Source organism: Takifugu flavidus, chromosome 5 (assembly GCF_003711565.1).
Source record: "Takifugu flavidus isolate HTHZ2018 chromosome 5, ASM371156v2, whole genome shotgun sequence".
Classification (NCBI taxonomy): Eukaryota; Metazoa; Chordata; class Actinopteri; order Tetraodontiformes; family Tetraodontidae; genus Takifugu; species Takifugu flavidus.
Genome location: NC_079524.1, coordinates 5,478,055 through 5,505,179, shown reverse-complemented (window position 1 = coordinate 5,505,179; position 27,125 = coordinate 5,478,055). Strand labels below are relative to the sequence as shown.

Sequence of the window (27,125 nt, the reverse complement as noted above, 5' to 3'; positions counted from 1 at the left end):
TTCTGCCCGGAAGTGTCTTTAAGGAAACAGATAAAACACATAAGTCAACAGATAGTTTCCAGACTAATCTCTGTGACACCCTTTAGCAGCAGACCAATAAAGCCGACCCAGGCCCCACGTGGGGTGTCGCAATTGATTGGACAGCACGTGGTTGACTGACAGAAGAAGGTGGCGCCGCGAGACCTGCCCCTCCCTCGCGCCACACACCATTGGCTTCGCCACACAGGCAGGAAGTTGTAGTTCTCCACATCGGACGCACGCCTGTACCGCGCACTATGGACTGCCGCGGATGAAACTACACGTCCCGACGTCGCGGCGCGGCCTCTCCTAATTGTTGTCAATATGTAATTGCGCTCGTGTGACTGGCTGCTTCCAAACTTGGCGTTTGCAGGGGCGGATTCGCCTCAGTCGACGCGGTGGTCGCTCCGCTGCTCTGTGCGGGGACGTGAAGGGAGGCTGCGGGGAAATTAACCGATAAATGTGCGGCGACAGGACGCAGCGGAGGAGCGCGTTCATGGTGCAGGGGGGTCATTACGCACCGGGAGTCGATGCCTTTTAAAGAAAATCGAGGAAATCGTTGTTAGGTGCACAGGGAGAACATTAGAACGTTTTTAGACTTTAACGCGCGGGACATTTTTGGTTTTATTTTCAATATTTTTTCGAGAGGAAAACTCCTGCGTTGATTACCAAGCCGACTATTTATTTATAACACCGAAAAGAATGTCAACTAACAGGTTCGAGGATGTTTCTACTCATATGGGAACCTTCACGTAACCCACAAAGCAGCCAGTGACTGACCTTTTACGCACGGGGGAACGAGCGTGCTCATCTTATTTCTCGTCGCGTTTATGTGGATGAACTTCGCAACACTGTCTAAATGATTCGTGATCTGAGCAAGATGTACCCCCCGGCGCGGCATCCGGTAAGTAAAGAGCCGATGGAGGCAGCGTGTCCGACGGCACAGGAACAACCGCGCGTCTGATGCGTAATCGCTTTGCATCAAGTTTCCGTGCCAGTGCGCGCTGGCGCGGACAATCGCGCTCATTGTCACGCTGCTGCAGCTGCATGCCCGAGTGTCTTGACAGAAACCTGAGGGCGCCTTGCTGTTCGTGCCATGTTCGTTTGTGTGGGAGCGTTTCATGAACTTTGATGGCTCAGTTCTTCCTCTCTTCTCGTGTTTGGCGCTCGGGCTGGATTGAGGTCCCCCACCAGCCGGGACAGCCGCTGAAGTTCACTATCAACGAGTCCTGCGACCGGATCAAGGAGGAGTTCCACTTCCTGCAAGCCCAGTATCACAGGTATTTACCCGTTCAGTGAGAATTACCTGCTGGATTTCTCAGAATATGGATCCAGTCGTGATGCCTTCACAGGTAACCCAAGCTGGTATTCATGCTAGGAACCACCAGTAAACCAGCCCTCAGACTCTCCTTTAAGGTGTTGGTAGCCACGTATATCTGGCTCGTCCTCGCCACCCCGCCATCCTCCCTGTGCACGTGTCGCCCTGCAGGCCCGAGCGCTGTGAAACCCTCTTACACCCCACGACGGGCGACAGAACCGGCAGGCGTACCAAACACGCGCCTGAAATTGCCGCAGAGGGACATTTTGGCTGAAATTTGTCCCGCGTTTCACGTTCGGCTGCAGCGGTTCCCTCCCACCTGTCACCGCCACGTTCCCCGTGACCCCGTTTAACCGCGAAGTCTGACGCACTGACAACGAGAGGCTGCTTCCATCCGCCGCTCTGAAATGGATCCTCATCCTGCTTCTCTTTTGTCGACGGTGCAGTTTGGGAATCCACTCGCCTCGTCTGAATGTACCATGAGGTTTTCGTGGTCACCTATTGATCCGTTAATTACCGCCGCATACCTGCTGAGCAAGGGTCTGCAGGGGAAGCTGGTTCCAGGCACTTATTTAAAAAGTGCTTTTAAAGACCAACCCAAAATATTTGGACACACAAGTAATGACAGCGACACACCTTTACACAGTATCGGGGAACACACACACGGGCCAGGCAGCACTTTAATGTGCCAGGGGAGCAATGGGGGTTGGGTGCCTTGCTCAGGGGCAAGGCAGTGGGTGTTGTCTTTGAACTGTAGGCGACGCCGGTCGCTTTGATTTGGATCACACCCCCGATCACATCTGTTATTCTAAATCATGTTTGTTTCCGACAGCCTGAAACTGGAGTGTGAGAAACTGGCCAGTGAGAAGACGGAGATGCAGAGGCATTATGTCATGGTGAGTGCCGGCGCCAACGCATCAGCACCTTTCTCTTTGATGCCTGCAACCGGGGACGCCTTCATGACTTTGATCTTGATATCTCTTCTTCCAGTACTACGAAATGTCGTACGGGCTGAATATCGAGATGCACAAGCAGGTAATAGTGCTCTTTTTCCTTTAATGTTCCCATCAGGGTGCAAACGGCTGCATCTGCTGAATTGTTACCCTATTTAATGGATCTGTTTTTATTCCTGCACGCTACAGCGAGTCTCCTTTCCTTGTTTGTGACGGAGATGTCGCTTGACAGTATTTCTCCCTTCCTCAAAGATCACCAGGAGATCCCGCGTGCAGGAAACCGGCCGCGTGACTCGAATGTAATTGTCAAACACGAGAGGCACAAACTCCGGCGGCAGCGAGTGTAGTTCAATAATCCCCCAAATGTTATTAGATTTCATAATGGAAATGTGATCCACTGGCAGGGGAAGAGGAGCGGCGGCGCTTTGCGGCGAGGACGGGCTGAAATCGCGCTTGCGAATGATGATTTCATCACTTTAATTGAATGAGAAAATGGGCTGAAAAATGAAGGCAGCGTGCCTGGATTTGGCCTTTAATGAGCCTTAACGTCACTGAGGCTTTTTTAAAAGATACGTGGGGTCATTAGCATAAACGTCTGAGTTAACTACACGTCCTCAGCTGCCAGGCCAAATGGGCCACAGCTAACTAGCTACACACTAATTGTTTGCATGTATGTGTGTTTTTCTGTGTGTAGGTGTGTTTGTGTGTGTAATGGGCAGTGACGTGTGCTTGGTGTTACTGCTTGTGTCTGCTTGAAGAGCATGTTTACATTGTGTGTATGTCTTATTGTATGCGCACAGGCTTAGTTTTGTTTGCGCATAATTTGAGTATGTTTCCATATTTTTCACAATAACTATAACTACATAATAACTATGTCATTGTGTGTGTGTGCATGCCCATATGTGCAATTGCTGCACACAGGCAACTTTTTTGTCACCGTGTTAATCAGAGTTGTGAGATGAAATACGGGGGTTGGGGGGGCAGAATTTAAATTCTGCTGCTGCGTGTGTGTGTGTGCGTGTGTGTAAGGGTATGATTTTGATGTGCAGGTTGTGTTTGTTTGCTTTTCTCCACCCGTGGGGGCCACGGGTGTTAATGTGCATTCTATCTCTGTGCGGATGCCAAAAATGGCGGTGAGGGCGCGTCTGGTGGGGAGTCCCATTAAGGCAGCCAACCTCGGCTACAGAGCAAATTGCTAATATTGTTTGTTTAGCATTTTCTTGGGGTAATAAGCCCATTGATTTCTTTGGTTCTGCTCTCCGTTTTACTTCCACAGACAGGGGGGCTGTGGTGCTCTTGTTAAAGGGAAATTGTCTCAGAGACAGAGGGGAGGAGAGGCGTGTGCGTATAGGTGTGAGAGTGTGTGTGTGTGTGTGAGTGAGAGTGTGTGGGGGGTGTCAGGTGGGAGGAGGTTACGAGTGGTGTTGAGCATGGATCTGAGTCACTGGAGGACAGCTAATCAATTGCAAATTAGTGAGGTTTGAAAGAGCAATGGAGGATGGAGAGGAGGAAAATAGGAAGGAAGGAAGGAAGGAAGGAAGGAAGGAAGGAAGCGACTTGGATTCTGAAGGCTGGCAGCACCTTCAATGAGCCCTGACAGCTCATTTGACTACAGCTGATACGGAGCCATTTGCCCCCAACACGGGCTAATATTGTGGAGAGGCGAGAACTGTGGCATCAGGGGAAACACACTGGAAGGTTTACAGAGCAATAAATATGAAAAATGTGATGCTGCCTGAAAACACTGACAAGGAGGGGAAAATTTGACATATTGGACAGTAAAAATCCCCAATATGCTGAAAGGAACCAGTTTCATACTAGCTAACAGACCGGGAATATTAATATACCTTAGCTTAGCCGCTAAACTAGCGGAAGTTGAAAAAAAGAGGACGCTAATTACACGTTAGGCTACATTGAGTCAGTAATCAACGCTGTTGGAGATGTGATTCACTTCCTAATTCTTCAGCTCGCCCTGATCCTTAGTGTGTTTTCCCTCCTTGTGTATCTTTCGCTCTGTCTTTCACACACTCACTCACACACGGTCACAAGGGGAAACAGTCCTCGTACGGTGGGGTCCATTAGCTGTATTAGCTGGTGGTGAAAAGTGGTGCTGATGTGGTGCTTACAAAGCTCCACAGGGGACACAGACATTTGATCTTCCCCCTGACCCGGGCTGACTCCAGGGTTACTGGCTGATCTCATTTCTTTGTTGTGAAGACGTAAAGTGGGAGCATTGGAGCGGCTTGTTTCCCGTCCTTGGGATGCTGCCATTGCGTGCGTTCTTCTAAATAATGGAACCAAATTCACATTTCTGTGCCTGTTGAGGGCTGAAAGACTCAGAGGGATCACACCATTTATTGGCGCTAAGCTGTATATTCTGTGTTTTTACTGGGGGAACAAAACAAGCAGCTCCCGCTGAGGGTTAAAGATAAATCCAGTGTGCATGATGTAGCCTCGGAGGTTGTCGGGCTTTGTCGCCACTGAGTCCTCTAATCTCCCAGTAAGCTTCATGGATCGACCTGCTTTGAGTCCTAACCCAAGATGACTCTCACTCTCGTCCAGATCGATGTCCAGGTTGCTTCGCAGGCGCGTGAAGCTCAGGAGTACGAGAAAGAAAGAGCCGCTGCCTTTTTTCTTTAATCTCCGAGCTTTTGCCAGACCAAACAGGCCAGCGTCCCCGCGCCCGGGCCGCCGGTTCCGACCGTCTGCCTTTGATGTGAAATGTCACCTGAAATTGGTTATGTTGCCGCCTGGAAAAGCACCGCCGCCTCCATTTCTGCTCTGCCGCTTTTGTCTGCTAACATTTCGCGGTCACCTCTTCAGGTCCGGTCCATCGGAGGTCCACCCGTGAGCGGAGGGATCCAGCTTCCATCCTGACGTGCGCATCCCAAAAATCCTGTTTTTCTGACGAAATGATACGTGTCGGCATTTACGAAGACAATAAGTGCTCTTGTGTCGCTGCTCCGTTCACACATGTGGCCTTTTCCCCAGCAACGTTCCGGGCTGGAGGAGACCCAGAAACGCATTTTTCCAGAATCCTGTTTTGGAAAAACGCGGCAATGTTAGAGGAGATGGGTGGAAGAAGGCCGTGCCATGAATAAAAGCAGGGAGATTATCGGAGGGGGCGCGTGGTCGCCGGCTTTTCTGGTGACTGCAGCAGAAGATCTTCAGCACATTTCTTAAAGAACTCTGCTGCTTTTGTCCTCTTCATACGATGCCCTTGAAGGCGCCAAACCTGCGGCGGGGATCTCGTAGGCTAACACGCCGGACGGCCTCCTACTGTGTACCGACGGGAGTCCAAAACGGAGCTGAAAAAGGGCATGTGTGCACAGCGAGCCCCGCTTGGATCAACATCAAATCAAAAAAGAAAATGTCAGTGTTTTAGGTGCTCCGTGGGGATTAGAGAGTCGACACCACGGTGATCCTCATCTGCTCCCTCCTCCCCTCCTGGCAGCAGCCTGTTCGGAATCAAACTCTTACGCGGACTTTTCCCTATTTTATATACAAAAAAGAGCCCCGGAGCGCAACATTTGTTCAGGAGAGCACACTTGCGATCTTAATTTCTATAACTACATTACTGCTAACGACACACGGAGCTCTTATGATGAGCAACGCTTCCTTTAAACCAGGGGAGTCCAGACCCAATCCAGCTGGCCACAATCCAAACGGGATTTCTGTCCCACCAGGAAGACGACGTGTGTCTTTTACCCAGAATTCCACTTTCCTTGGTGAAAGCATGTTGTGATAGGCCAAAACACCCAGCTGGATTGCAGCCCCAGCAGACCGGATCTGGACACCCCCGCACCTAAACACAAGTTGGACTGCGCCGGTCCAGGGGTCATCCGACCACCCAGGGGTCATCCGACCACCCTGGGGTCATCCCACCACCCTGGGGTCATCCGACCACCCTGGGGTCATCCGGACCGCCTGGTGCGGGTGGCACTGGAGCTTGGCGTGCACAGATTAGCTTGTTGCTCTCTTTGTGGGCAACATGTCCTTGGGATGACGTCACGTGTGTGTTTCTCTGCGGGCTGGAGGCGCATCCTCACTCGCTGGACGTTTCAGTATTTTCGTCCCTCTACGGGGGCGCTAAAGCTCAATTTTCAGTTTTTGGCGCCGTGTTTTTCCCCCACCTGTTGATGAGTAAGGAGGCGGCTAATCTCCAGCTGCGTTGGCGCACCTGAGCAGCTGTGCTCTGCGCAGATGTTCGCAGCATCCGCGTCGTTAGCGCCGGCGTGGCAGAGCGGACCTACTTCCTGCTGCTTGTTTCGTTCAACGGGCGCTCGCTCACGACTGGGAGCTGCGGTGGGTCGTGGGCGGTCCTGCTCTGTCGGTGAATTTTGGAGCTGCTTGCATCTGACGCGCCCCCCCTCTGTGTCTCGCAGGCGGAGATCGTCAAGCGGCTCAACGCAATCTGCGCCCAAGTCGTCCCCTTCCTCTCCCAGGAGGTAAGACTGAGCGAGTTAAGATGGAGAGGCCTTAAAAAATAGGGAGGAGAGTGCATGGTGCATTGTGGGAACACAACTGACAGTTGCATTATAAACACACACACACACACACACACACACACACACACACACACACACACACACTAGATTATCCTGGACTAATCCGCACTGCTCGGCATAGACAGATACGCTCTGAACTTATTAAATGTCTCCCACTAACATATGCAGCAGCCGGTGGCTGTGTTGAAGACACACACACACACACACCACACACACACACACACACACACACACAACACACACACACACACACACACACACACACACACACACACACGACAAAGGGAGAGAGAGCTCCTATATATTCTGATTTGATTTTGTGTGTGTATTTGTACACCTGCATAGATTTGTGTGTGTGTGTGTTGAAGGGTGGGAGCAGCAGGGAGAAGTGAGTGTGGATTCCAAAGCTCTCCTCCAGATTAGCCATGGATTAGGAGGGTTTAGGGTGGATTAGGGATAATGGCATTAGACTGTGGGGCTGCTACACAGCCCTGAGGTCCACGGAGAGGGGTGGGGGGAGTGGGTGGGGTGGGGGGTGGAAAAAAGGCTTTCACCGCTTTGTTTTGATGCTCAGCCTTGTTTACCGGCTGTGCATATGAAATGTGGGCCCGGCACAATCCCGTTATTATTGCCCCGCGAACCACCTCCACGGCACACGTTCACTTTCCTTTTTCCGTCTCCCAGGTTCTTCCTGCTTGCATTGTTGTCAGAAATAGGCTCCGTGCGAGGATGGAGGCTCAGGCAAACCTTGAGGAATGGTTTCAGAATCGCGGCTGAGATTTGTCTCCGCTGCTTTCCCAGATGATAGATAAACGAGGGGAAGCCGAACCAGCCGGAATGCCGCGCTTCCTGCCTTTTGCTCTGATCCCAGTTTGAATAAACTCAAATCTGGACATTTGGAAGACCGTGGCAGCGTTTGAAATGTCATTCCAGCTCTGTAGCGACTGGATCCGTCATCTGCAGCGGTAGCAAGGCAGTTTAGCCCAGACGCTCGGATCCTTTTCCGTGTGTGAGTCACGTACACGCAGGTTAGTCTCAGACTGCAGAGGTGCGCTTGAACTCGGCGGTCAGGTTCATTTTCCACAGCAGATAAGCGCTTTCATCTCCGCTTTACTTTGATGTGGGGCGCTCCTGGAGGAGCCTGGGCGCTCTCGTCTCGGCGTCTGGATGCGTCTGTACCCTCTGGATGACTTTGCCCTGTGAGCTGTCTGCTTCCTGAGCTATCCGGCTCATTCCTAACGCCAAGTGGTGTCCGGTTGTCTGCGCCATTCAAATTTTTATTTTTCATAGTTGGTTATCTGTTATAAATTGGTATATTTGTGATTTCCAATCTGTATTCCACCTTTTCCCCCAGTGAAGACAAAAGTGCACGAGCAGTCACAGGGAAAGCACGGTCCAGCCATTATTGGAGCTAAGCTAACATTAGCCTGGAGGTTTGCAGGGAATATGGTCATTTCCCATCTTTTAGCTGTTTATTCCTTCACAGCATCAGCAGCAGGTGGTTCAGGCGGTGGAGAGAGCCAAGCAGGTCACCATGGCCGAGCTCAACGCCATCATCGGAGTGGGTGACGCACACAGACACACACTTATGTGGCAATGCTAAGAGGGCTGGGGGGGGGAATGCTCAACCATCCGCTCCTTACCATCATGGCAGCAACCACTGTTTCTGTGCGTGCGCTCCAGCAGCAGCAGCTGCAGGCGCAGCACCTTTCCCACGGCCACGCCATCCCCATCCCGCTGACGCCCCACCCAGCGGGCCTCCAGCCTCCCCTGCCCCCGGGGGCCGGCACCGCCAGCCTGCTGGCGCTGTCCTCCGCGCTGAGCCACCAGCTGCCGCTCAAAGACGACCGGAAGCACCACGACAACAACAGCATCGGCGACCATCCGAGAGGTGAGCGACGCTCGGGGGAGCGTGCAGGCAGGCGGCGTTGAACACGCACGGGGTCAGGATCATGGATCACGCCGCTGGTATTGATGCGCCGCGCAGTTGTTCTCATGGTCGATGAACAGCAGTCAAAGCAATTAAGACCTGATTTGTCGTGTCGTTATAATCGGGCTAATAAGCAGCGATGCCAAAGACGCCACCGTGCCTCCTTTCCCTTCGCAGACTTCTCACAAGCCTCAATTTTGTTGCGAGCGCGGAGATTTAATTAGCGCGTCGTCTCTCTCTCTCTCTCCATTAGGAAGCTCTTAATTACTCATTTGCTGAGGGTTTGAACCTCGCGGTTTAACCTCGCCCCGCAGCGGCTCTGAAGCTGCCTCTGCTAATATTTACCCTCATTAGAGGCAAGAATCAATAACAATTCAACTACAGCTCCAGCTGAGTGGGATTCATGGGCTAGCGTGCGCGTATTAGCAAAACTGTTTCCAGACCTTTGAAATGCTGTTAGAGAATGGTCACTTTGAGCTTCCTCTGCCTTTAGAACCCATGACTCTAAAGTGTTAATGATCAGTGATTCTAAATTCTGACTTTTCTGATGCTATGACATTGATTTCCCTCTCCTGTGTGTGAGTTCTCTGGAGTTTGTGGTCATCGGTCGCACCTTAAATCTCTTTATTTTCTTCTCTTTGCCTGCCGACGCCTCAGACAGAGACTCAGTCAAGGTAAGTTGCTTCCCTTCTGTCCTCTCACCCGCAGAGGTGACTTCCTCGTGGTCTGCCTCGCCATTACTGTATCAGAGCGTGTCGCTTGGGTAGCAGACAAAAAGGACAGAAAGCTTCTGCAGGAATGTAGCAAAGCGAGCAGCTCTTTAGGAAGTTAGTGTTTCATTTGTGTTTTCCCTATAGTGTATCACACACACACACACACACACACACAATCTCAAAGCAGCACGTGTTGTATGTCTGAGTTCAAGGTCAACAGAACTCGCTTGTATTCCCAGTTCTAAAAAAGAGAAAGCCTCTCATTAATGAGCTGAGAGTGCGCGCGCGCACGCACACACACGCACGCACGCACGCACGCACACACACACACACACACACACACACACACACTTTACCTATAGTCACTTCATGATAACAGTAAGGTCTTTATCATGGGTCTCCAGTTGCCTTAGCAACTATATCTGTACCTATTAGTGGGTGTGAGTGTTTGTGTGTTTGCAAACATTTATATTATTTATAATATCTATTTATACTCTAACTGGTCAAAGCTGTCTGGGTGTCTGGCCTCTAAATTTTTATAAAAGTTCATTAGCATATCTTTCATTAATTAAGTATTACACAGACAGATATGAAGTGCCGATGGGTGCCTGAATGCACCACCATGTTTCTATGGAAGCCCAGAAAGGACAAACACTTGAATGCATTTGTATTTATACAAATATTTATATATATATATATGTCATATTTACAATTACACTCAGTACATTTTGTAGTTGAGGACAGGTTTTCAATGTGTTACAAGTTCTACACAATCGGATCCATCATATCCTGTTTTTTTTTTAATCTCTAATGGAGCAAAGCGGGTCTCGACCTTATTTTACAACATTAATATAAGAAAAAGCTGTTCTGGGCCGTCAGACGGGATTGTGTTTGAAACGCAGCAGCAGGTTTCATTATCAGCACTTGCGGAATCAATTTGAATCTCAGAGGGAAATATAATGTGCCAGGAAATTAATACTTAGACCCGGGACACTCGCGGAGCCGCCGTTTGGCTTGATAGCGAAATTAATTTTGCTTGATGTTTTTTTAAAAGAGCTAATTTACAAGCTAATTAACCTAAGAAGTCTGGGTGTGTCTGCACACACACACACGCACACACTAAATGTTACTCCTCCCCCACAACATCTTTGTCATCAACACTTGCAGCACGGCAAAGGGCAGCGGAAAGGTTACAGGCGTGAGTTAGCGGAAAGGTCGAGCTAAAGGTCCTGCTTTATTTTTCCTCTCCCCATCGTTTACTGAGGAGGAAGGAGCCGTCTCCGAGCGAGCGGGGGAGGGGGAGGGATGGACGGGAGGAGCAGGAGGGGAGATGTTGAGCTGACCTCAGTTTGATCTTTCCTGCTCAGAGGGGATTAATCTCTCGGTCACGGTGTTTGAAGGATGCAGGTTTTAATTATGACAGAGAGAGAGAGCGAGAGCTTTGTTGTGATGCGTCTTCCAGTTTTTCCCGTTCCTTCCGCCTCTTCCCAGAGCTCTTCCGTGTCGCCCTCGGCCAGTTTTCGGACTGGGGACAAACACAGGACTTCAGGCGATTTCCCCTCTGACAGCAAGAAGCAGAGGACGGACGATAAGGAGCTAGCATCGACGCGCTACGTACGTTCCCGCCACTTTCTGCCGTAACATTAAGCCGCCGCCTTAAATTCAGTCAACGGCGGCGCTTGTTTTCTGACGCAGGAGAGCGACGGCGAGAAGAGCGACGACAATCTGGTGGTCGACGTCTCCAACGAGGTACGAAGCCGAGCGGCATTCAGAACGCCGACCCCGTGGCTTTTATTCACATCTGGTCTGCGCACGTCTACGGCAGGACCCCACGTCCCCCAGAGGAAGCCCCGCCCACTCTCCCCGGGAGAACGGCTTGGACAAGCGTCGCGTGGTGAAGAAGGACGCCCCCCTGAGTCCCTCGTCCGTGGCCTCGTCCAGCAGCACGCCGTCCACCAAGTCCAAAGAGATCAATCTGGTGAGTCACTGACCTCTGACCTTCCCAGACAGGATTCCCCTCGGGAATTTATTCGGGACGTTTGTGTTTTCAGAATGAAAAGTCCACGACGCCGGTGTCCAAATCCAGCACGCCCACGTCGCACGCCGATGTCCCGACACCCAGCGGCACCTCCGCCCTGAGGACCGCCGCCAGTAAACCGTCGGGGGTGGAGACACTGGGTGAGTCTCCCGAAACCCCTTTTGATCTGCAATTTTGGCCCGTAACCATGGCGATATCGTTGGCTGTGGCTCCGCCGTAACGGACGCCGTTCTGCGTTGCAGCCGCCGGCCTCCGCACGCCGTTGGCGGTGCCCTGCTCGTACCCCAACCCGTTCGGAATGGTAGCCCACCCGGGTATAAACGGAGAGCTGGGCGGCTCCGGCGCCGCCTACAGCGGCCTCCATAACATTTCCCCGCAGATGAGCGCGGTCGCCGCCGCCGCCGCGGTGGCGGCTTATGGACGCACGCAAGTGGTACATCAGCAGCGACACACGTGCTCGAGAGATGGTGAGCGTTGATCTGATTTGCATTAGAATTAGACACTATCCCCGTTGATCTAGGTGGGATTCGATCCTCATCACCACATCCGTGTTCCCGGCCTCCCCCCCAGCCTGTCGGGCATCCCTGGAGGAAAACCGTAGGTGTCCTGCTCCCTTTATTTAGCATCATCTCCCCGTTCCCGCCGCCTGACGCCGCCATTCCTCCCTTTCCAGAGCCTATTCCTTTCACGTGAGTGCCGACGGACAGATGCAGCCCGTGCCTTTTCCTCCGGACTCGCTGATCGGTCCAGGCATCCCGCGCCACGCTCGCCAGATCAATACTCTCGGCCACGGGGAGGTGGTGTGCGCCGTCACCATCAGTAACCCCACGCGCCACGTCTACACCGGCGGGAAGGGCTGCGTTAAAGTGTGGGACATCAGCCATCCTGGCAACAAGACCCCCGTGTCCCAGCTGGACTGCCTCGTGAGTGCGCCGCGCCGGCCCCCAGCAGGCCCCGCCCTCGCGTTTAACCACGCTAACGACGCTTCCTGTCCAATCAGAACAGGGACAACTACATCCGCTCCTGTCGGCTGCTCCCCGACGGGCGGACCCTCATCGTCGGGGGCGAGGCGAGCACCCTGTCCATTTGGGACCTGGCGACGCCCACCCCGCGTATCAAGGCGGAGCTGACCTCATCGGCGCCCGCCTGTTACGCTCTGGCCATCAGTCCCGACTCGAAGGTTTGCTTCTCCTGCTGCTCCGACGGGAACATCGCCGTCTGGGACCTTCACAACCAGACTCTGGTTCGGTACGGAGCCGGGCGGGGCCATGGCGGGGCTCTGGGGGGTCGCGTGTTCTTCTCACGCCTGTTTTTCCTTCAGGCAGTTCCAGGGTCACACCGATGGGGCCAGCTGTATAGACATCTCTAACGATGGGACCAAGCTGTGGACCGGCGGCCTGGATAACACCGTGCGCTCCTGGGACCTGAGAGAAGGACGGCAGCTGCAGCAGCACGACTTCACCTCCCAGGTCGGGTCACAGAGCTTGTGGTGTTCCTTCAAAAGTTGACTTTTTCATTTCATAAGTCATCAAACAAATCTGTTCTCCGGCCTCGACGGGATCGGATTAGACAGAGGAAATGATCGTTCTGCGTTGATCTCCTGCAGATCTTCTCGCTGGGTTACTGTCCGACGGGGGAGTGGCTGGCGGTGGGGATGGAGAACAACAACGTGGAGGTTTTGCACGTCACCAAGCCCGACAAGTACCAGCTCCACCTGCACGAGAGCTGCGTGCTCTCCCTCAGATTCGCCCACTGCGGTAAGAAGCCGAGCGCGCCTGGATAACGTCCTCCGCCCCTGATCTCTGAGCCTGACCTGCTGGCTTTGCAGGGAAGTGGTTCGTGAGCACGGGGAAAGACAATCTGCTCAACGCGTGGAGGACCCCGTACGGCGCCAGCATCTTCCAGGCAAGTGCGGGAGCGGCGATTATTGGCTAATATTCAGCAGCGGAGGGGGGGGGAAGGGGGGAAGGGGGGGGGGGGGGGGCTCTTTTCTTTTCTCACCAGCTGCGAGCTCTCGATCGATGCCACGGTCACTTTGCAGAAATATCGACGGCGGGAATAAAAAGCGTCCTCCGCGACTCGCTGTTGGACACCAGGGACGCGAAGACGAGACGTCTCGCCCTTCTCTCAGAGCTTCTGTTGTTCTCCTCCCCCGCAGTCGAAGGAGTCGTCCTCGGTGCTGAGCTGCGACATCTCCATCGACGACAAGTACATCGTGACGGGCTCCGGGGACAAGAAGGCCACCGTCTACGAGGTCAACTATTAGCACGGTGGCGGCGAAGGGGATGGAGCTCTGCCTGGCAGCCGTCTCTCCTGGGGAACTCTGGTCGTTCCTGTGGTCGGCGCCACCATGTCCGATTGGCTGGACCCCCAACGTCTCCGAACGACCTCCATTCCTCCGTCCAGCTTTGTGCCGTTCTCCCGTCCTCTCCTTCGTTTCCTCCCTCGTCCACTCCGATGTGTCAAATGAGGAGATTGGTTCCCGTCTCGCCAGCTTTTATCCTCTGATGGGTCCAGGATGCTCCTGCAGCCAGACCACATCTGTCACATCTGCAGTCAAAACCACCATCGATCGATTCCAGCAGATTAATCTGGTGGCCTAAAGATCCGATCTGATCGTTTCTGCATCAGAGTCCAGTGTGTTTGTGCAAACAGAAGGGTTTTTTTTGCAAAATGTGACCTATTTTTAAGTGCAGGCGATATAGACTCACCCCCCACCTGTTGTATTTAATAGTTTCTGTCATAACTCTGGGTGTGAGGGTGTGTGTTCAGTACCAAAATCTTCATTTTACTAGTAAAGTGGGGCCATGGTTTTAAGGTTCGGGTTGAGTTTAGGTTAGGGCCAGTGGAAGGAGCTGGGTAATGTGTTATGTCTAGGAAAGTCCCCACAAGTATAGAAATCAGAAGGTGTGCGCACGTGTTGAACAAACAGAAGCGAGCCTGTGACCTCAGCGACCGCCACGCCCGCTCCTTTTTGACCTCCTCTGGACTCTTCGCAGATTTTGGTACGAACCAGTTGGACCTGCGTCTTTCACCGGTCCGCCCGCGACGTCCCTGTCGGCTTTTAGAAATAACTCAGTGCCTTGCTGCTGCTGTGCTCCGTGTCGCCCCGCGGGAGGCGGAACGTGACGGACAAACGCGGTTTCGTTTAGAAACCGTCGGTGCCGTCGCTCCCTCCTCCGACCCCACACTGGTTTTCAAACCTGCAACCTGAAGTGGACCAGTCTGGTCCTAACAGCGCCGCGCCAGCACTCGTTCCGTCTTTACTTTAACCTTCAGCGGCGGAGAAGAGGAATTTTCTATTTCTCTACCTTTAAAGAGAGACCCAGGCCTTTTTGTGGCTCTTTTTCCCTCATTGTTTGGCGTTTTAGATGCGCCCAGAAGTTCATTCTTGGTCTCTGATCACATTGTCGAGGTGGTTTTGGGTTGAAACAAACGCTCTCTGTCTTTAAACAGGATTTTTCCCTCCACATCTGTGCTAAAATCATTTAAAAGAACTGATATTGATGGACGGGGGCTGCAGCGCCCCCTGGTGTCGGGGGACCTATCAGAGACTCTTAGGACTGATATTTTTGTAACGCTGATGGACTGGTCCTCACATCAGTCTGTTGTTGTCCGTCTTTGCCTTACTCTGTGTCGTCCTCTCCGAAGCATTTCTGTGCTCGCCGCGGCGGCCCCGGCGACCCCGAAGGTTAGCCGGCTAACGCGGCGCCGCAGAAATGACGTCACGGTGACAACCTGTGGAACATGTGAACTGTAAATATGTGATATTCACGCTCACAGTGGAAACGACCTTTCGTTAGCTAGGCCTGTTTGTTCCTTTACTGCCTCTGCTCTGGTTTTTCTAGCCTGTGGTTGAGTTTATTAAATTACTGTGCTGAGCACTTGTCTGAGACTGACTTCCTGTTGTTGCATCACCATATTTCATAATTTAGCCTGGCTCCATGGACATAAATGATGCGGTTTAAGCAGTGGGACTCACACAGTCGGGCGAAGCCTCGGTCATCCTGCGCGTGATTCTACTCAATACAAGTGATGAATCCCAAACTTGGAGCATAATTGTGCAGCTTTTAATGTTTATTTGTTCCCATTCGTTCTCCCTGCTGTGTCGACAGGATGTGCGGTTTTTCTGCCCCAGCAGCGCTTTAGCTGCCATTTTCTACTGTTTCTTCTCTGAAATACAGCGACGGAACCCTCTGGCCTTAAAAGCTTCAGATTTTAAGTTGGCTCATGTGGCTCCATGGCCCAGCATCCATTTACCTGAGCGGGGAAGCAAATGTGGTTTAGCGTTAGCATTTCGGTCCCGGCTCTCAGGTCAGCGCCCCCTAACCCCCCCCCACCACGGCCCGAACGCGCTGAAGTGAGATGTAGTGAGATGTGTAAGTTCGGGCTGTGGAGGAGGACGACACTCCACCATCGCAGTGAATGATCCTCCTGCTGCAGCCCTCCAACCGGCACTCCACGCTGCCAAAAGTGGGAGAGAAGGAGGAAAAGGTGGAGATGGGATGTGGGAGCGAGGCCCCCCCCCCCCCCACCGCTTTAGGTTTTTAGATGAAAAGCACTTTTTTTCTGACACGTGGACGCTGGATTAAACAAACAGGCCACGCTGCTGCGCAGTGGTATAAATTAATTTAACATCCAACGAGCCCGTGCACGGAGATGTCAACCATTAGGAAGCAGCGCGTCTACATTAGAGACCCCAGCAGCCTGCTGGTATGTTCGCAAAGTGCCACTTACAGACCCATTACAATCCTCCAGTAAGGTCAGAGTGGCGCCAAAATCACTGCTAATGAATTCACTCTGAGAGCAGCGGCGGCACGTCGAGGAAAACACGTGAAGCTCGCAGAAAAATGGCGGCGCCGCGCCTGCCGCGCTAACTCATCACATTAGCATGCAAACACGCTGCCATGATCACAGACGGCGAGACGTCCCCTTCCTGGTCCATTGTTACCATTTTTGGCCCCTTTTAACAGATTAAATGAGGGCAGGAAGGTTCCTGTCTGGTGGTTCCGACCGCTCTTTGAGGGTGAAGCTCGGGCTCAAACGGCCTCGCAGACGCCCAATCTGATGGGCATGTTTGTGGAGCGTAGGAGGAACTGGAGAACGCCCAACACGGGTCAGAAACGGAGCTGGGAGCAGACCCGAGAGCGTGGTGGCTGCTCCCAGACTGTCATTCCAACCATCACTGACACAGCTGACGGAAACTGTCGGCATCAAGATGGTAAAAATGCAGAATCTGTGTGAAGGAACGGCACAACATCATGACGGCTCATCAGCGAGGCTCGCGGGTTGCTACCTGGCTCCCGAACTAATCTTTTAGCCTTGGTAGTCTTGTCAGAACTAAAACAAAAATAAGACCGGGCTGGCTTCTTTTGATCCTTTCTGTCTCCCTGAGCCGGCTCAGCCATTCACATGACAGGATTCCACCTACATCAGGGCGGGCGGAGGTTTCATTCAGACCATTTTCACAACAGGAGGGCACAAGTTGGGAAAATCAAGGCTGTGTCACGCCGAGCCGGCTCTTCTGGGATGGAGAAAGGCCGCCATCATTATCGCCTCTCACAAAGAAAACAATAGTCAGACACGCTGCCAAAATAGTTTGGACCGAGAGGCCAAAAGAACCGATAACACAACAGAGTCATCGTACAGCGCGCTACATCGGCGTGACCTTGTGGTTTTCCAGATATTTCACAGAATATTCCCCCGCTATTCTCCTGCCGCCCCTTCTAACCGCAGCGCTCCTCTCACAGTCATCAAAATGAATATATATATATTTAATTTCACATCTGAGAGGCTTTTCAAACCTCTATACCCATTGTGTATCTTCGGCGCTGCAGCAGCGGAGAAGGTCCGGGGGGTCATGGTAAAGTGGAGAGAGCTGGAAAAGTGAGAGGGTCGGAGAGGGTTCAGACGGAGAGTGGAGGACTTTAGGTTTCCTAAGAAAACAGGTGTAGTCATTTAAGTGGAGGTCATGGACTTTTCTATGCATACTGATCGAACAGGTAGAAGCGTTGGAGGAGAAAGGCCTCTTCAAACTAAATGAACTAAAAGCTCTTGGCTGGAATGCTCTTCACTCCCTGTGGAATGTACTCCAGCTCAGATAAAGCACTTGGGTCAGAAGGGACGGTTTTGAAGCTTTTAGGCTAACTCTGATTCCCACTCAAATTCAACTTTAGTTCCCATTTATAAACGAGATGCAGCTTTTTCTAGGCATCCACTTCTGCTCCGTGGCAGCATATATAGTTGAAAGGAGAGAACACTTTTTTAGATATTTGATGTTTTTCTTTTACTTTGTTGAGATTATAGTGGTGTAGTTCCGCAATGATCCACACGATGGCAGTGTGAACCACACCTTTACGTCTTTGTTGTTTTTTTAAAAAAAAAATACATTTAAGAAATTATCTGTTAGCTTTTTATTAAAATATATGTAACTTCTCCATTTAGAGAGCCCTCTTCCCACTCAGATTTAACACGATGTTTCACAAACACTTACACCGGCCAGAAATTCCTTTTAAATATCGTATCAGATTCGTTTTGTTTAGAATAAATGGTGCAGCCTCTCTATACTGGTGATAGTTTTTATTGGCCCGTTTCAGTGTGCGACCTTCCCCATACATTCGCCATACATTGACGTTTCCATCCAACGTTACTTGTTTTTAACAGAAGGGGGCGATATTGAGCTCCACTCCCAGAACAGCAACAATAGAAGAAGACAGCTGTTTAGCTAGTAAGCTAGCTATTTAAAAAAAAATACTCTCACTGTGAGTATTTAAAATGCTTCTAAGGACGGTCAGACCATGGTTGCTCCGTGGGGGAAGTCAGTCTTTGACCTGCTCCAGGTTTTACTACGCCGATAAAGTAGCTCGAATAGGCTCTCAACCAGATAAACAATCTTCTGAATACCAGGTATGTTAGCTAATTGCTAACCTTAACTAGCTCAAACTGGGGTTAAGACTGGTAGTGTTGCAGACATTTGTAGAAAGTTATGCATGGCAGTTTTGGTTTATTGTTCATTTTTATCTTACCCTTTGATGACATTATATAGTTTGTATTGGTTCACTGTTGCAGCTATTGGCGCAATGAATCATTCTGTGCTTGTATTCTAGTTTATCCTAAAATGTCACAATATGTCAAAACATTTCACTTTGCTGCAAATGTCACCTAACGCGATATGGTCCACGAGATTAAAAAGAAGAATTAGAAAAAAATCCATAAAGGTCAACAGATATTAGCAAGTGCCTCTATTTCATTTAAAGCAGAGGTCAAAGCTGCTATAGATGTCGCTATAGATCCAAGGACTTATCATCACTTTAGCTTTGCACACTGCTCTGATTTACTGCTTTTTCAGCACATTTGTATAAAGTGTTGATAAACTACTGGGATTAATCATCCTAAATGATTTACAGTAAAAGTTAAGGCAAATTAAGTGCTCTGCAATACCAGCACGTACCGCCTGGTGGTGCTATTGTCACATATGAGATAAGCCTCCGGTCTTCTTCGGCTCCACAGTTAATAATACTGAAAATATGAAGTCAGAAAAATTTAATTTGGAACTCAAGTCACCATGTAATATGAGGGAGTGGCTGAAGCACTTTATTTACTGGGTGCCTCTGAGTTTGGTGGGTAAGTCAGCTTTACAATTTTACAAATATTGAGAAACCTGTGCTGCATGTGTCTATAGGCGATATTCACCACATTAAATGGATGACTGGGACCAGTTTGTGCGCACCAGTCTGCCAACTAGGTGAAACCTCTTATAGCTGTTGGCTTCACACCGATTAAATGGTGTCACTTTGGTATCCAGGCAACTGTATTGCTGTGTTCTAAGGTGTCTGAGGTAGAGATGCGCTGCCACGGATGCATAAATATTTATACATCAGAGGTCGGATTGCCATTCAATATTGAACAACGTTACCGCACAACAGATTCCACTTCTGTATGTGCAGAAACGTAGAGTTCGGCCTTTTGTCAACCAAAGTGTTTGTTTAATACGTGAATGACATTTGTAATCAGCAAAAATCACACATTATTTATCCTTTCGTCTGCATTTGCAGGAGAATTACGACCGAATGCAAGTTCTGGTTGATGAACTAAAGGTTCGGACGGAGAAAATTAAATTGGGTAGGTCTGATGGATGCCATATTGACACCGCGGTGACGTTAAATACATTCATCACTGTCGTGCCTTTTCCCTGCCCACTCTGGTGAAGCTGCTCAGCCTGCCGTCAGCTTCAGATTCCAGGATTGAAAACTTAAGTTTTGCAGCCTGAGACACAACACAAGTGTCTCCTGGAGCTTTGCGCCGTCTCCCCGGGGTGTTGCCGTGTTTTGTTTAACTTGCTGGTTCTCTGTATTTGCTAATCCAGGTGGAGGAGAGAAAGCCAGGAGACTTCACACATCCCGTGGGAAGCTGCTGCCCAGAGAGCGCGTGGACAGGCTGCTGGATCCAGGGTGGGTGTTTGGTTCTGAACCGCTCCTACGCAAGTAGAGGTCGGCTGACCGTGCTTGCCGCGAGTAAAATCTAACGTCAGAGTTTAATTTTCTGGCAGGACCCCTTTCTTGGAATTCTCCCAGTTCGCTGCGCATGAGCTGTATGGAAAAGAGGAAGTGCCAGCTGGTGGGATCCTGACTGGGATCGGCCGAGTGTCGGGGTGAGGACCTCTGACCTGCTTCGAGAGTCACCAGTTACTAACTGACTAATACTGACTAATCTGTGCTGATCTCAACAGTGTGGAGTGTGTTGTTGTTGCCAACGATGCTACAGTCAAAGGGGGGACATACTACCCCATCACCGTGAAGAAACACCTGCGGGCCCAGGAAATCGCCCAGCAGAACCACCTGCCCTGCATTTATCTGGGTGAGCTTTTCTTGGGGGGGGGTCATCAGACTGCAGCTGAAGCAGTATTAGACCTTATTTTGTCAGCCGGTTTGCAGCAGGGGGAAATCTAGCAGACTTTGGCATCCCATAAAGTCTAAGAGACTTCCAGGCCACCGTTAAAATGGAGACCCAGCATCTCTAACATGGCCAGTTTGGATGTTTACAGTAAATATTCAGTTTTCTGTCTTTTTTTTTTTTAAAGATTGTTATGTTCCCTGCTGCTTTCAGTGGATTCAGGAGGGGCCAATCTCCCCAGGCAGGCCGACGTCTTCCCAGACAGAGATCACTTTGGACGCATTTTCTACAACCAGGCGAGGATGTCATCAAAGGGAATAGCGCAGGTTTGTTGAGCTCGCTCTTTGATTACTCAGCCTTATCTCGGGAGGGGGGTTATTTATTGTATTTGATAAGCTTTGTATTGATTTTTGAGATAAATCCTTCGAAGCCAAAAGGGTCGAACGAACAGAACAAGCCCAGGGCGGAAAGTGTCTCTGATGACGTTCGCCGTCTCGGTTCTGCGCCTCTTCTTTGTCTGCCAGTCGCTAAAATCCATCTCCCCCCGTGACCGCTGGAAAACGTCTCGGGTTTAAAAGCAAAACAAGTCCGTTTATGAGAGCGCTGATAGATGCAGAGTGCTGCAAAGAGGTCGGGCCTTGCTCTCAAATCACTTCTGGCTCGGCCTTTCATGGAGGTTTCTCCTCTTTAAGTGGGTTTTGGATTTCTTCTCGCCATTAGAATTCAAAAAAATGGAGCGTTTCATTGGACGGTCGGGGCCTCTGGATGCTTCTCAGACTCCCTCTGGCTCTGCTCCCGTTAGATTGCTGTTGTGATGGGCTCTTGCACGGCCGGAGGAGCGTACGTACCCGCCATGGCCGACGAAAGCATCATCGTGCGCAAGCAGGGAACCATCTTCCTGGGAGGACCCCCGCTGGTGGGTCACAGCTCCGCCCACTCGTTCGGCGTCTTCATCCTGTGCTTGTGTGAGAGCGCCGCTGCCTTCGTGTTGACAGGTTAAAGCTGCGACGGGAGAGGAGGTTTCTGCCGAAGACCTCGGCGGTGCTGATCTCCACTGCAAGTACGGCCTCAAAGTGCCTCTCGCCGGACCGGGGGGCGTCTAAGTAGACTTTCACATGTTTTCAAAGCCATCGAATGTGTTTTGAGATGAGAGTGTGATGAAATACGCAGCCTGTTCAAATAATGATTCACGAGCTGGAACAATTTCGCAGCTGTTTGCTCCTTATTTTGCAGAAAATCTGGCGTAACGGACCATTACGCTCTGGATGACAACCATGCGCTCCATTTAGCCAGAAAGGCGGTGAGAGGCCTCAACTACAGGAAGAATATCGAGGTCAGCCAGTGGTGTTTACATGCTGAAGCGCTTTGCATTTGTTTTCTTCGCGTTGATGCAAGTCTGTCGGGGGGTTTAGGTCACCACAGAGCCCAGCGAAGCCCCTCTGTACCCTGCAGAGGAACTCTACGGAATAGTCGGAGATAACCTGAAGAGGAACTTTGATGTCAGAGAGGTAACGTTCCCGAATGGTCCAGTTCAACCAAGAGACTGAACAACAGGAGGCTCGGTCTGCTGCTGATAACAGCAGCTGCTAATGACCTGTCGCCCGTCCCATCTGAAACATACGGGGACACCATCCAGGTCATTAACGCTTCCTCTCTGTTTAACTGCAGGTCATTGCCAGAATTGTCGATGGCAGTAAATTTGACGAGTTCAAGGCCTTCTACGGAGATACCCTGGTCACAGGTGTGGTTCTGAACAGCCCGGATATTTCCGCTCCCGATGGAATCCACCTTTCACACTGTTTGACTGTCGCCTCTGCAGGATTCTCAAGGATATTCGGTTACCCGGTTGGAATCATCGGGAACAACGGGGTCTTGTTCTCGGAGTCAGCAAAGAAGGTAGAAGGTCATCAGTCATCTGCTCGTCTTCCTTCAGCAACAGGGCTGTTATTTCTAACACTTGAACATCGAATCTGGGGCAAAAACAGCTAAATCAGGGGCAATTAGATAACCTGAATTCACAGACATCGGTTTAGCGGCGTGTGCTCGGCTTTCGAGGACTTATGGCAGCGTTCTCCTGAGACGGCTGCTGACAGGCTGCCAGTATTGCTCTCTAAAGGGAGCTTCATTCCTCATAATGTCTTCCCCTGACCTTTCCCAGCGAGTACGGCGTCTTCCACGTACAATAAGCTCCCGAATTGCACTTGAGCGGCCGTCCGCAGATGAGAAGATGAGCGTCGTTGTAATAACCTAACATTTAGAATCCATAGACGGGAGACAATGCTCATTTCCATTCAATCTAATTGGCTTCATTTGCCCGCCGATCTGCTGCGAGCGGAGCTGAACTTTCACCGCGGCGAGGAGCTCAGCTTTCATTTCACACTGACATGTTTTTCAAGTACGTTTTTAATCGAATTGCATGTCCGACCCAGAAGGGCCCTATTTGATTTATCGTTTCTGTGGTGTCTCAGTGTGACAGATAATAAAGTGTGATGGGTTTATTCCCAATATTAATCTGTAACAAATCCAAACACAGAGAACGAGGGAGGACATTAGGACACTGACCACACCTCCAGGGCTCTGCAATCATATTAAACGTATGGATGTGCAGTCTTTTGGTCTCCGATGGTGCGTTTAGGATCAAACTTTGGATTGGGAACGCCAGTGTCACCCGCGCTAACTCTGTTTGGAAGTGCATCCTCGCCTTTTATATCCATAAAAGAATAAAATCCACATGTGCCTGTGCACACTGCAGCTCTTCCTCAGGGGGGAATGACTCCGACGAGAGTCCGTGGATCCGTCTTTCCCTGCAATAATTAGCAAAACAAGCCGAACCTTCCTGAGCAGATCACCGTGGGGACGTTTGGAATCTTTCTCTGCGCGGTGGCCTCAGAAACACTCGTCTTCCAGGGAGGTTTCAGTCTTTTATCTGAAGAGTCCCTGTTGCATTTATGTGTTTGTCTGCATTTAGCTCTTATCGCTCCGTGTTTGTTACACCGTCGTACTTGGTGATAAATCGGCGGCGCGATAATTGAAACACGGCCTCTTTTTACCTGGTTAAATATCAGGAAATTAAAGAGAACGAGGGAAAGCAAACACCAGAGCGGTTCAGAGGCATAAGTTGGATGGAAATGAGCTGTTTAGCAGCGCGGCGGCGGCGGCGGCGGCGGCGGCGGCGGCGGCGGTGAGGCTCTGTCCTGCACCGCGGACGTTTCAGACGAGGCTGAAGGCCACGCGGCTCTTTCCTATTCAGAGCCAAATGTCAAGAAGGCAGCCGTGGCGTTCAGGCCCGCCTGACACGCGGCTGCCTGTAAATGTCAGCTCCGACTGGTCTGGAATCAGCCGAAGATGAGGACAGAGGTGAGGTTAGCTGAGCAGCCCAGACCAGGAGGCCAGAGGATACGTCTATGAATAAATTAAGTGTGAAAACATCACTGTTCTCCACTCACAGCTTTTTCTTCTCCTTTTTTTCTTTTTCAGGGGACACATTTCATCGAATTGTGCTGCCAACGGAACATTCCGCTTATTTTCCTCCAGAACATAACGGGTCAGTCGGGGCGGTTGACATCTTTTTCACAGTTTGAGCCCAGTTCGCCCACAGGGAGGAGCGGAAACGCTGCCTCCCAACACCCACCCCGCTTTCATTCCCTCGCCCCCCCCCCCCGTGTCTGCGCTGTAGGCTTCATGGTCGGTAGAGAGTACGAAGCTGGAGGAATTGCCAAAGATGGAGCCAAAATGGTGACGGCGGTGGCGTGCGCCAACGTCCCCAAGATCACCGTCATTATCGGGGGGTCCTACGGAGCAGGAAACTACGGCATGTGCGGCAGAGCCTACAGGTAGGGAGCCGGGGGGGTGGTTGAGGGTATTTTTGAGTTGGTTTATTCTTCTCTTCCTCAGAGCTTTATGGGGCCGACGGTCCAGAGAGAGGCTGGCTGATGGCGGCGGTGTCGTTATAAAGCAGTCAAATCTGCGTTTGCTGTGTTGCGTGATGGAAATAAAATCTGATTGACAGTCGGAATCAAATTAAATCCCTCGCTCTCCTCTCTCCGGCATCGCCGTCCGTCTTTTTAAACACACGTAGGCGATTGGCAAGCATTCGCTCGTACAATTTGCAGAGACACAGATGATTTAGCACTTTTTCATGCTCACTCGCTCTGCATTATTTAATACAAGTGGTCCTTTTCCCAGCCGCGGCTCTCGTAGATCATCTCTCGCCGCGTTTGTCACCAGTTTATTCGACTCTACAAGAGCATCAGATCTCATTAATGCGTTTTTCTCATCCCTTTTTTTTTGGCCTTATTAGCCACCCGTTCCTGATGGAGCCTCTAAACTGACGTGTCTTCGATTTTTTCTTTTTTTTTTTCTTCCCTCTCCCCCAGCCCTCGATTCTTATACATGTGGCCAAACTCCAGGATCTCCGTCATGGGTGGCGAGCAGGCCGCCACCGTCCTGGCCACCATCACCAAGGATCAGCGAGCACGTGAAGGAAAGGAGGTAACGATTCGCATTAATCATCCTGTCTGCGCCGCGGAAAGTCAAATGAGGTTCCGCAGGTCTGCTGGCGGAACCGTAAACATTCCAAAGGCGCCTCCTCACTTGTAGAAAGATAAAACTGCATCAGTGTCAAGTGTTGGAGCAGCTGAACACTGCAGCCATCACACGGGCCTGATTAAATTGTGTCAGATATGCTGTTAGCGTTGGATTAGCAGCGCTTTGATGTTCCTCCCTGGCGGCTGCTGCACCTTTACTGTGCTGATTTATTTCTCCTCAATAAAAGCCGATTGACTGACTGGGTCACAGGAAACGGGGCTGCTGGTTTCCCTCAGCTGGGTTTAGCTCCCCATCGTCTGGCCTGTGCGATATTTCCATCCTTTCACAGGAACCGCTCGCGTCCTTAAACGGGGGAAACAAGCGTGGTGATAATGAAGTGAATGTGTGCTTTCAGCTTTAATTTTCACTCCGCTGTGCAGCAATCTAATCACTGCAATGCCGCCGGCGCAGGTCCTCGTCTCCTTATCTCGCTCTGAATCGAACTTTTACATTTACCAGATGTCTTTGGGAAAACTAAAAGCGCCAATTCGATGTTTTCTTCTCCCCCCCCTCTCAGTTCACAGCGGAGCAAGAGGCCGCCATGAAGGAGCCGATAGTGCGGCGGTTTGAAGAGGAAGGCAGCCCGTACTATTCCAGCGCCAGGTGAGGCGGGAGCGTTGGTTTGACACACATTAATCTTGCCCCTAAAAATGAAGCCTCGCGTCCATCAGATTCAACACCCCTGAATTTACCGGTGACCGCTTGTGACCGTTATCGACGGCCGATCCATCCGAGCAGGACGTAACGAGCCGTCCGCCGATCGATTGATCGTTTTTTCTTTTGTTCTAACAGACTCTGGGATGACGGAATCATCGATCCCGCCGACACCCGCGTGGTTTTGGGACTCAGCCTCAGCGCGGCTCTCAACGCGCCCCTGAAAAAGACCCGTTTTGGAGTTTTTAGGATGTGATGTCAGAGCGACGGGAGCTGTAGGTTTATCTGCGAGGTGTTGTCACCTTTCTGGACAGTAAACGCCAGGGGAGGGAGAGCGCACGGCTGCGTGTGATTGGACGGCTGCAGAGGCATTAGGAATAAGGTGTGCCTTAACTGTTACTGCACCAGAGGATTCTGGGTAAAGACGGGGTGTCTCTTTTCTCTTTAATGAAGTGTTTTGTTTCTTTTTAAAAAAATAAATACTTTAAATGTCGGCTCATTAAATGGTAAAACAAAATAGCTCACTTGGGGTATTGTTTAAATATTTACCATCATTGACTGACCCAAGTCTCGGAATTAGTAGCTACTCAGATAACTAAGATCTACACTGTGTTTCTGTATTTCATTATTATTTTATGAATTACATGAGAAATAGATCCACTTCACTCTTATTTCTTCTCATATATATATATATATATATTCACTTCTGCCCACGTCGCTCCGAGTCTTTTTCACATGTCGATGGCGCTCTTCCTCTTTAAGGCCCGCAGAAGTTGAGACGGATCTCTGCGTTCCGCTCCGAGCTTCACCTCCGGGAGAGCAGAAATAACTGCGCGTGTGTGTCTGTCTGTCACCCACACACACGCCGCTCAGCCTTTGTCCCGCTAGGCCGGTCATGACTTCATCGCCTCTCTCCTCGTGACACTGTGGGAGGCATCGGCAAGCAGCAGGAACTGTTTCTGGAAGCTCCATATTTGAATAAACTCAAACTTTAGGGAAGAAAGTGACAGCGGGATGATGGTGTTTCCCCCCGTTTTCACTGACAGCTTAAAAACTCTTAATTGTGGTGATAATTGCAGAGCGGGGGGATCATCTCAGACAGGGAGGCGTGGGTGTCCTTTTGTCTGGACACAGACTCTGGCAGGCTCAACATCTGAGGGCTGATTTTGGATGCTACGTTGTGCGACAGTCTGCTAAATTAAAAGACGATCTGGGTGATTCTGTCAATGACGGGGTCGATACGAGGGAGGCAGAAGCCTCTGGACGGGGGGGAAAGGCTACGCGGGCTCCAGTCTTTGTGTCAATCCTGGAGATATTTCCCCCTGACCTCGCTAATCCAGACACCAATCTGCACCGTGAGCTTAACATCTAATTGCCCGGGTGCGAAATCCATTTCAAACCGAGTCCTTTAAGGTGCAGATGTTGCCGACGGATGATTCATTTATGTCAAGTAAATCACATTAACGCGATTCATGATCTCATTCGCGCTCTGACAGCCGTGACTCATATCAGAG

At 50.8% G+C, this 27,125-nt stretch overlaps 2 protein-coding genes across 7 annotated transcripts; both read left to right on the top strand.

Moving 5' to 3' along the window:
- Positions 1 to 309: 309 nt before the first annotated feature.
- Positions 310 to 15,362, top strand: LOC130526120 (transducin-like enhancer protein 4). 5 transcript variants are annotated; one of them, XM_057033515.1, is made up of 20 exons: positions 310 to 922; positions 1,201 to 1,298; positions 2,169 to 2,232; positions 2,327 to 2,371; positions 6,675 to 6,737; positions 8,284 to 8,358; positions 8,484 to 8,688; positions 9,385 to 9,401; positions 10,932 to 11,054; positions 11,136 to 11,189; positions 11,266 to 11,418; positions 11,492 to 11,618; positions 11,721 to 11,911; positions 11,999 to 12,075; positions 12,152 to 12,401; positions 12,479 to 12,726; positions 12,800 to 12,947; positions 13,085 to 13,235; positions 13,307 to 13,383; positions 13,637 to 15,362. In XM_057033515.1, exons 1-20 carry the CDS (start codon positions 878 to 880, stop codon positions 13,742 to 13,744), a joined length of 2,319 nt encoding a protein of 772 aa, XP_056889495.1. In that variant the 5' UTR covers positions 310 to 877; the 3' UTR covers positions 13,745 to 15,362. The 5 variants fall into 5 exon arrangements, with proteins under 5 accessions (XP_056889495.1, XP_056889496.1, XP_056889493.1 ...); XM_057033516.1 differs by having other exon boundaries at positions 311 to 922; positions 1,213 to 1,298; positions 8,481 to 8,688; XM_057033513.1 differs by having other exon boundaries at positions 311 to 922; positions 8,481 to 8,688.
- A 2,794-nt stretch (positions 15,363 to 18,156) lies between these two features.
- On the top strand, positions 18,157 to 26,135 carry mccc2 (methylcrotonyl-CoA carboxylase subunit 2). 2 transcript variants are annotated; one of them, XM_057032935.1, is made up of 18 exons: positions 18,244 to 18,384; positions 19,160 to 19,222; positions 19,533 to 19,599; positions 19,844 to 19,928; positions 20,027 to 20,128; positions 20,207 to 20,334; positions 20,584 to 20,696; positions 21,173 to 21,286; positions 21,366 to 21,430; positions 21,604 to 21,703; positions 21,783 to 21,878; positions 22,039 to 22,111; positions 22,190 to 22,266; positions 23,848 to 23,914; positions 24,047 to 24,203; positions 24,747 to 24,861; positions 25,475 to 25,560; positions 25,750 to 26,135. In XM_057032935.1, the coding sequence occupies exons 3-18, from the start codon at positions 19,548 to 19,550 to the stop codon at positions 25,865 to 25,867; spliced, it is 1,548 nt and encodes a 515-aa protein (XP_056888915.1). In that variant the 5' UTR covers positions 18,244 to 18,384; positions 19,160 to 19,222; positions 19,533 to 19,547; the 3' UTR covers positions 25,868 to 26,135. The 2 variants fall into 2 exon arrangements, with proteins under 2 accessions (XP_056888914.1, XP_056888915.1); XM_057032934.1 differs by lacking the exon at positions 19,160 to 19,222 and having other exon boundaries at positions 18,157 to 18,384.
- The last annotated feature ends 990 nt before the right edge of the window (positions 26,136 to 27,125 follow it).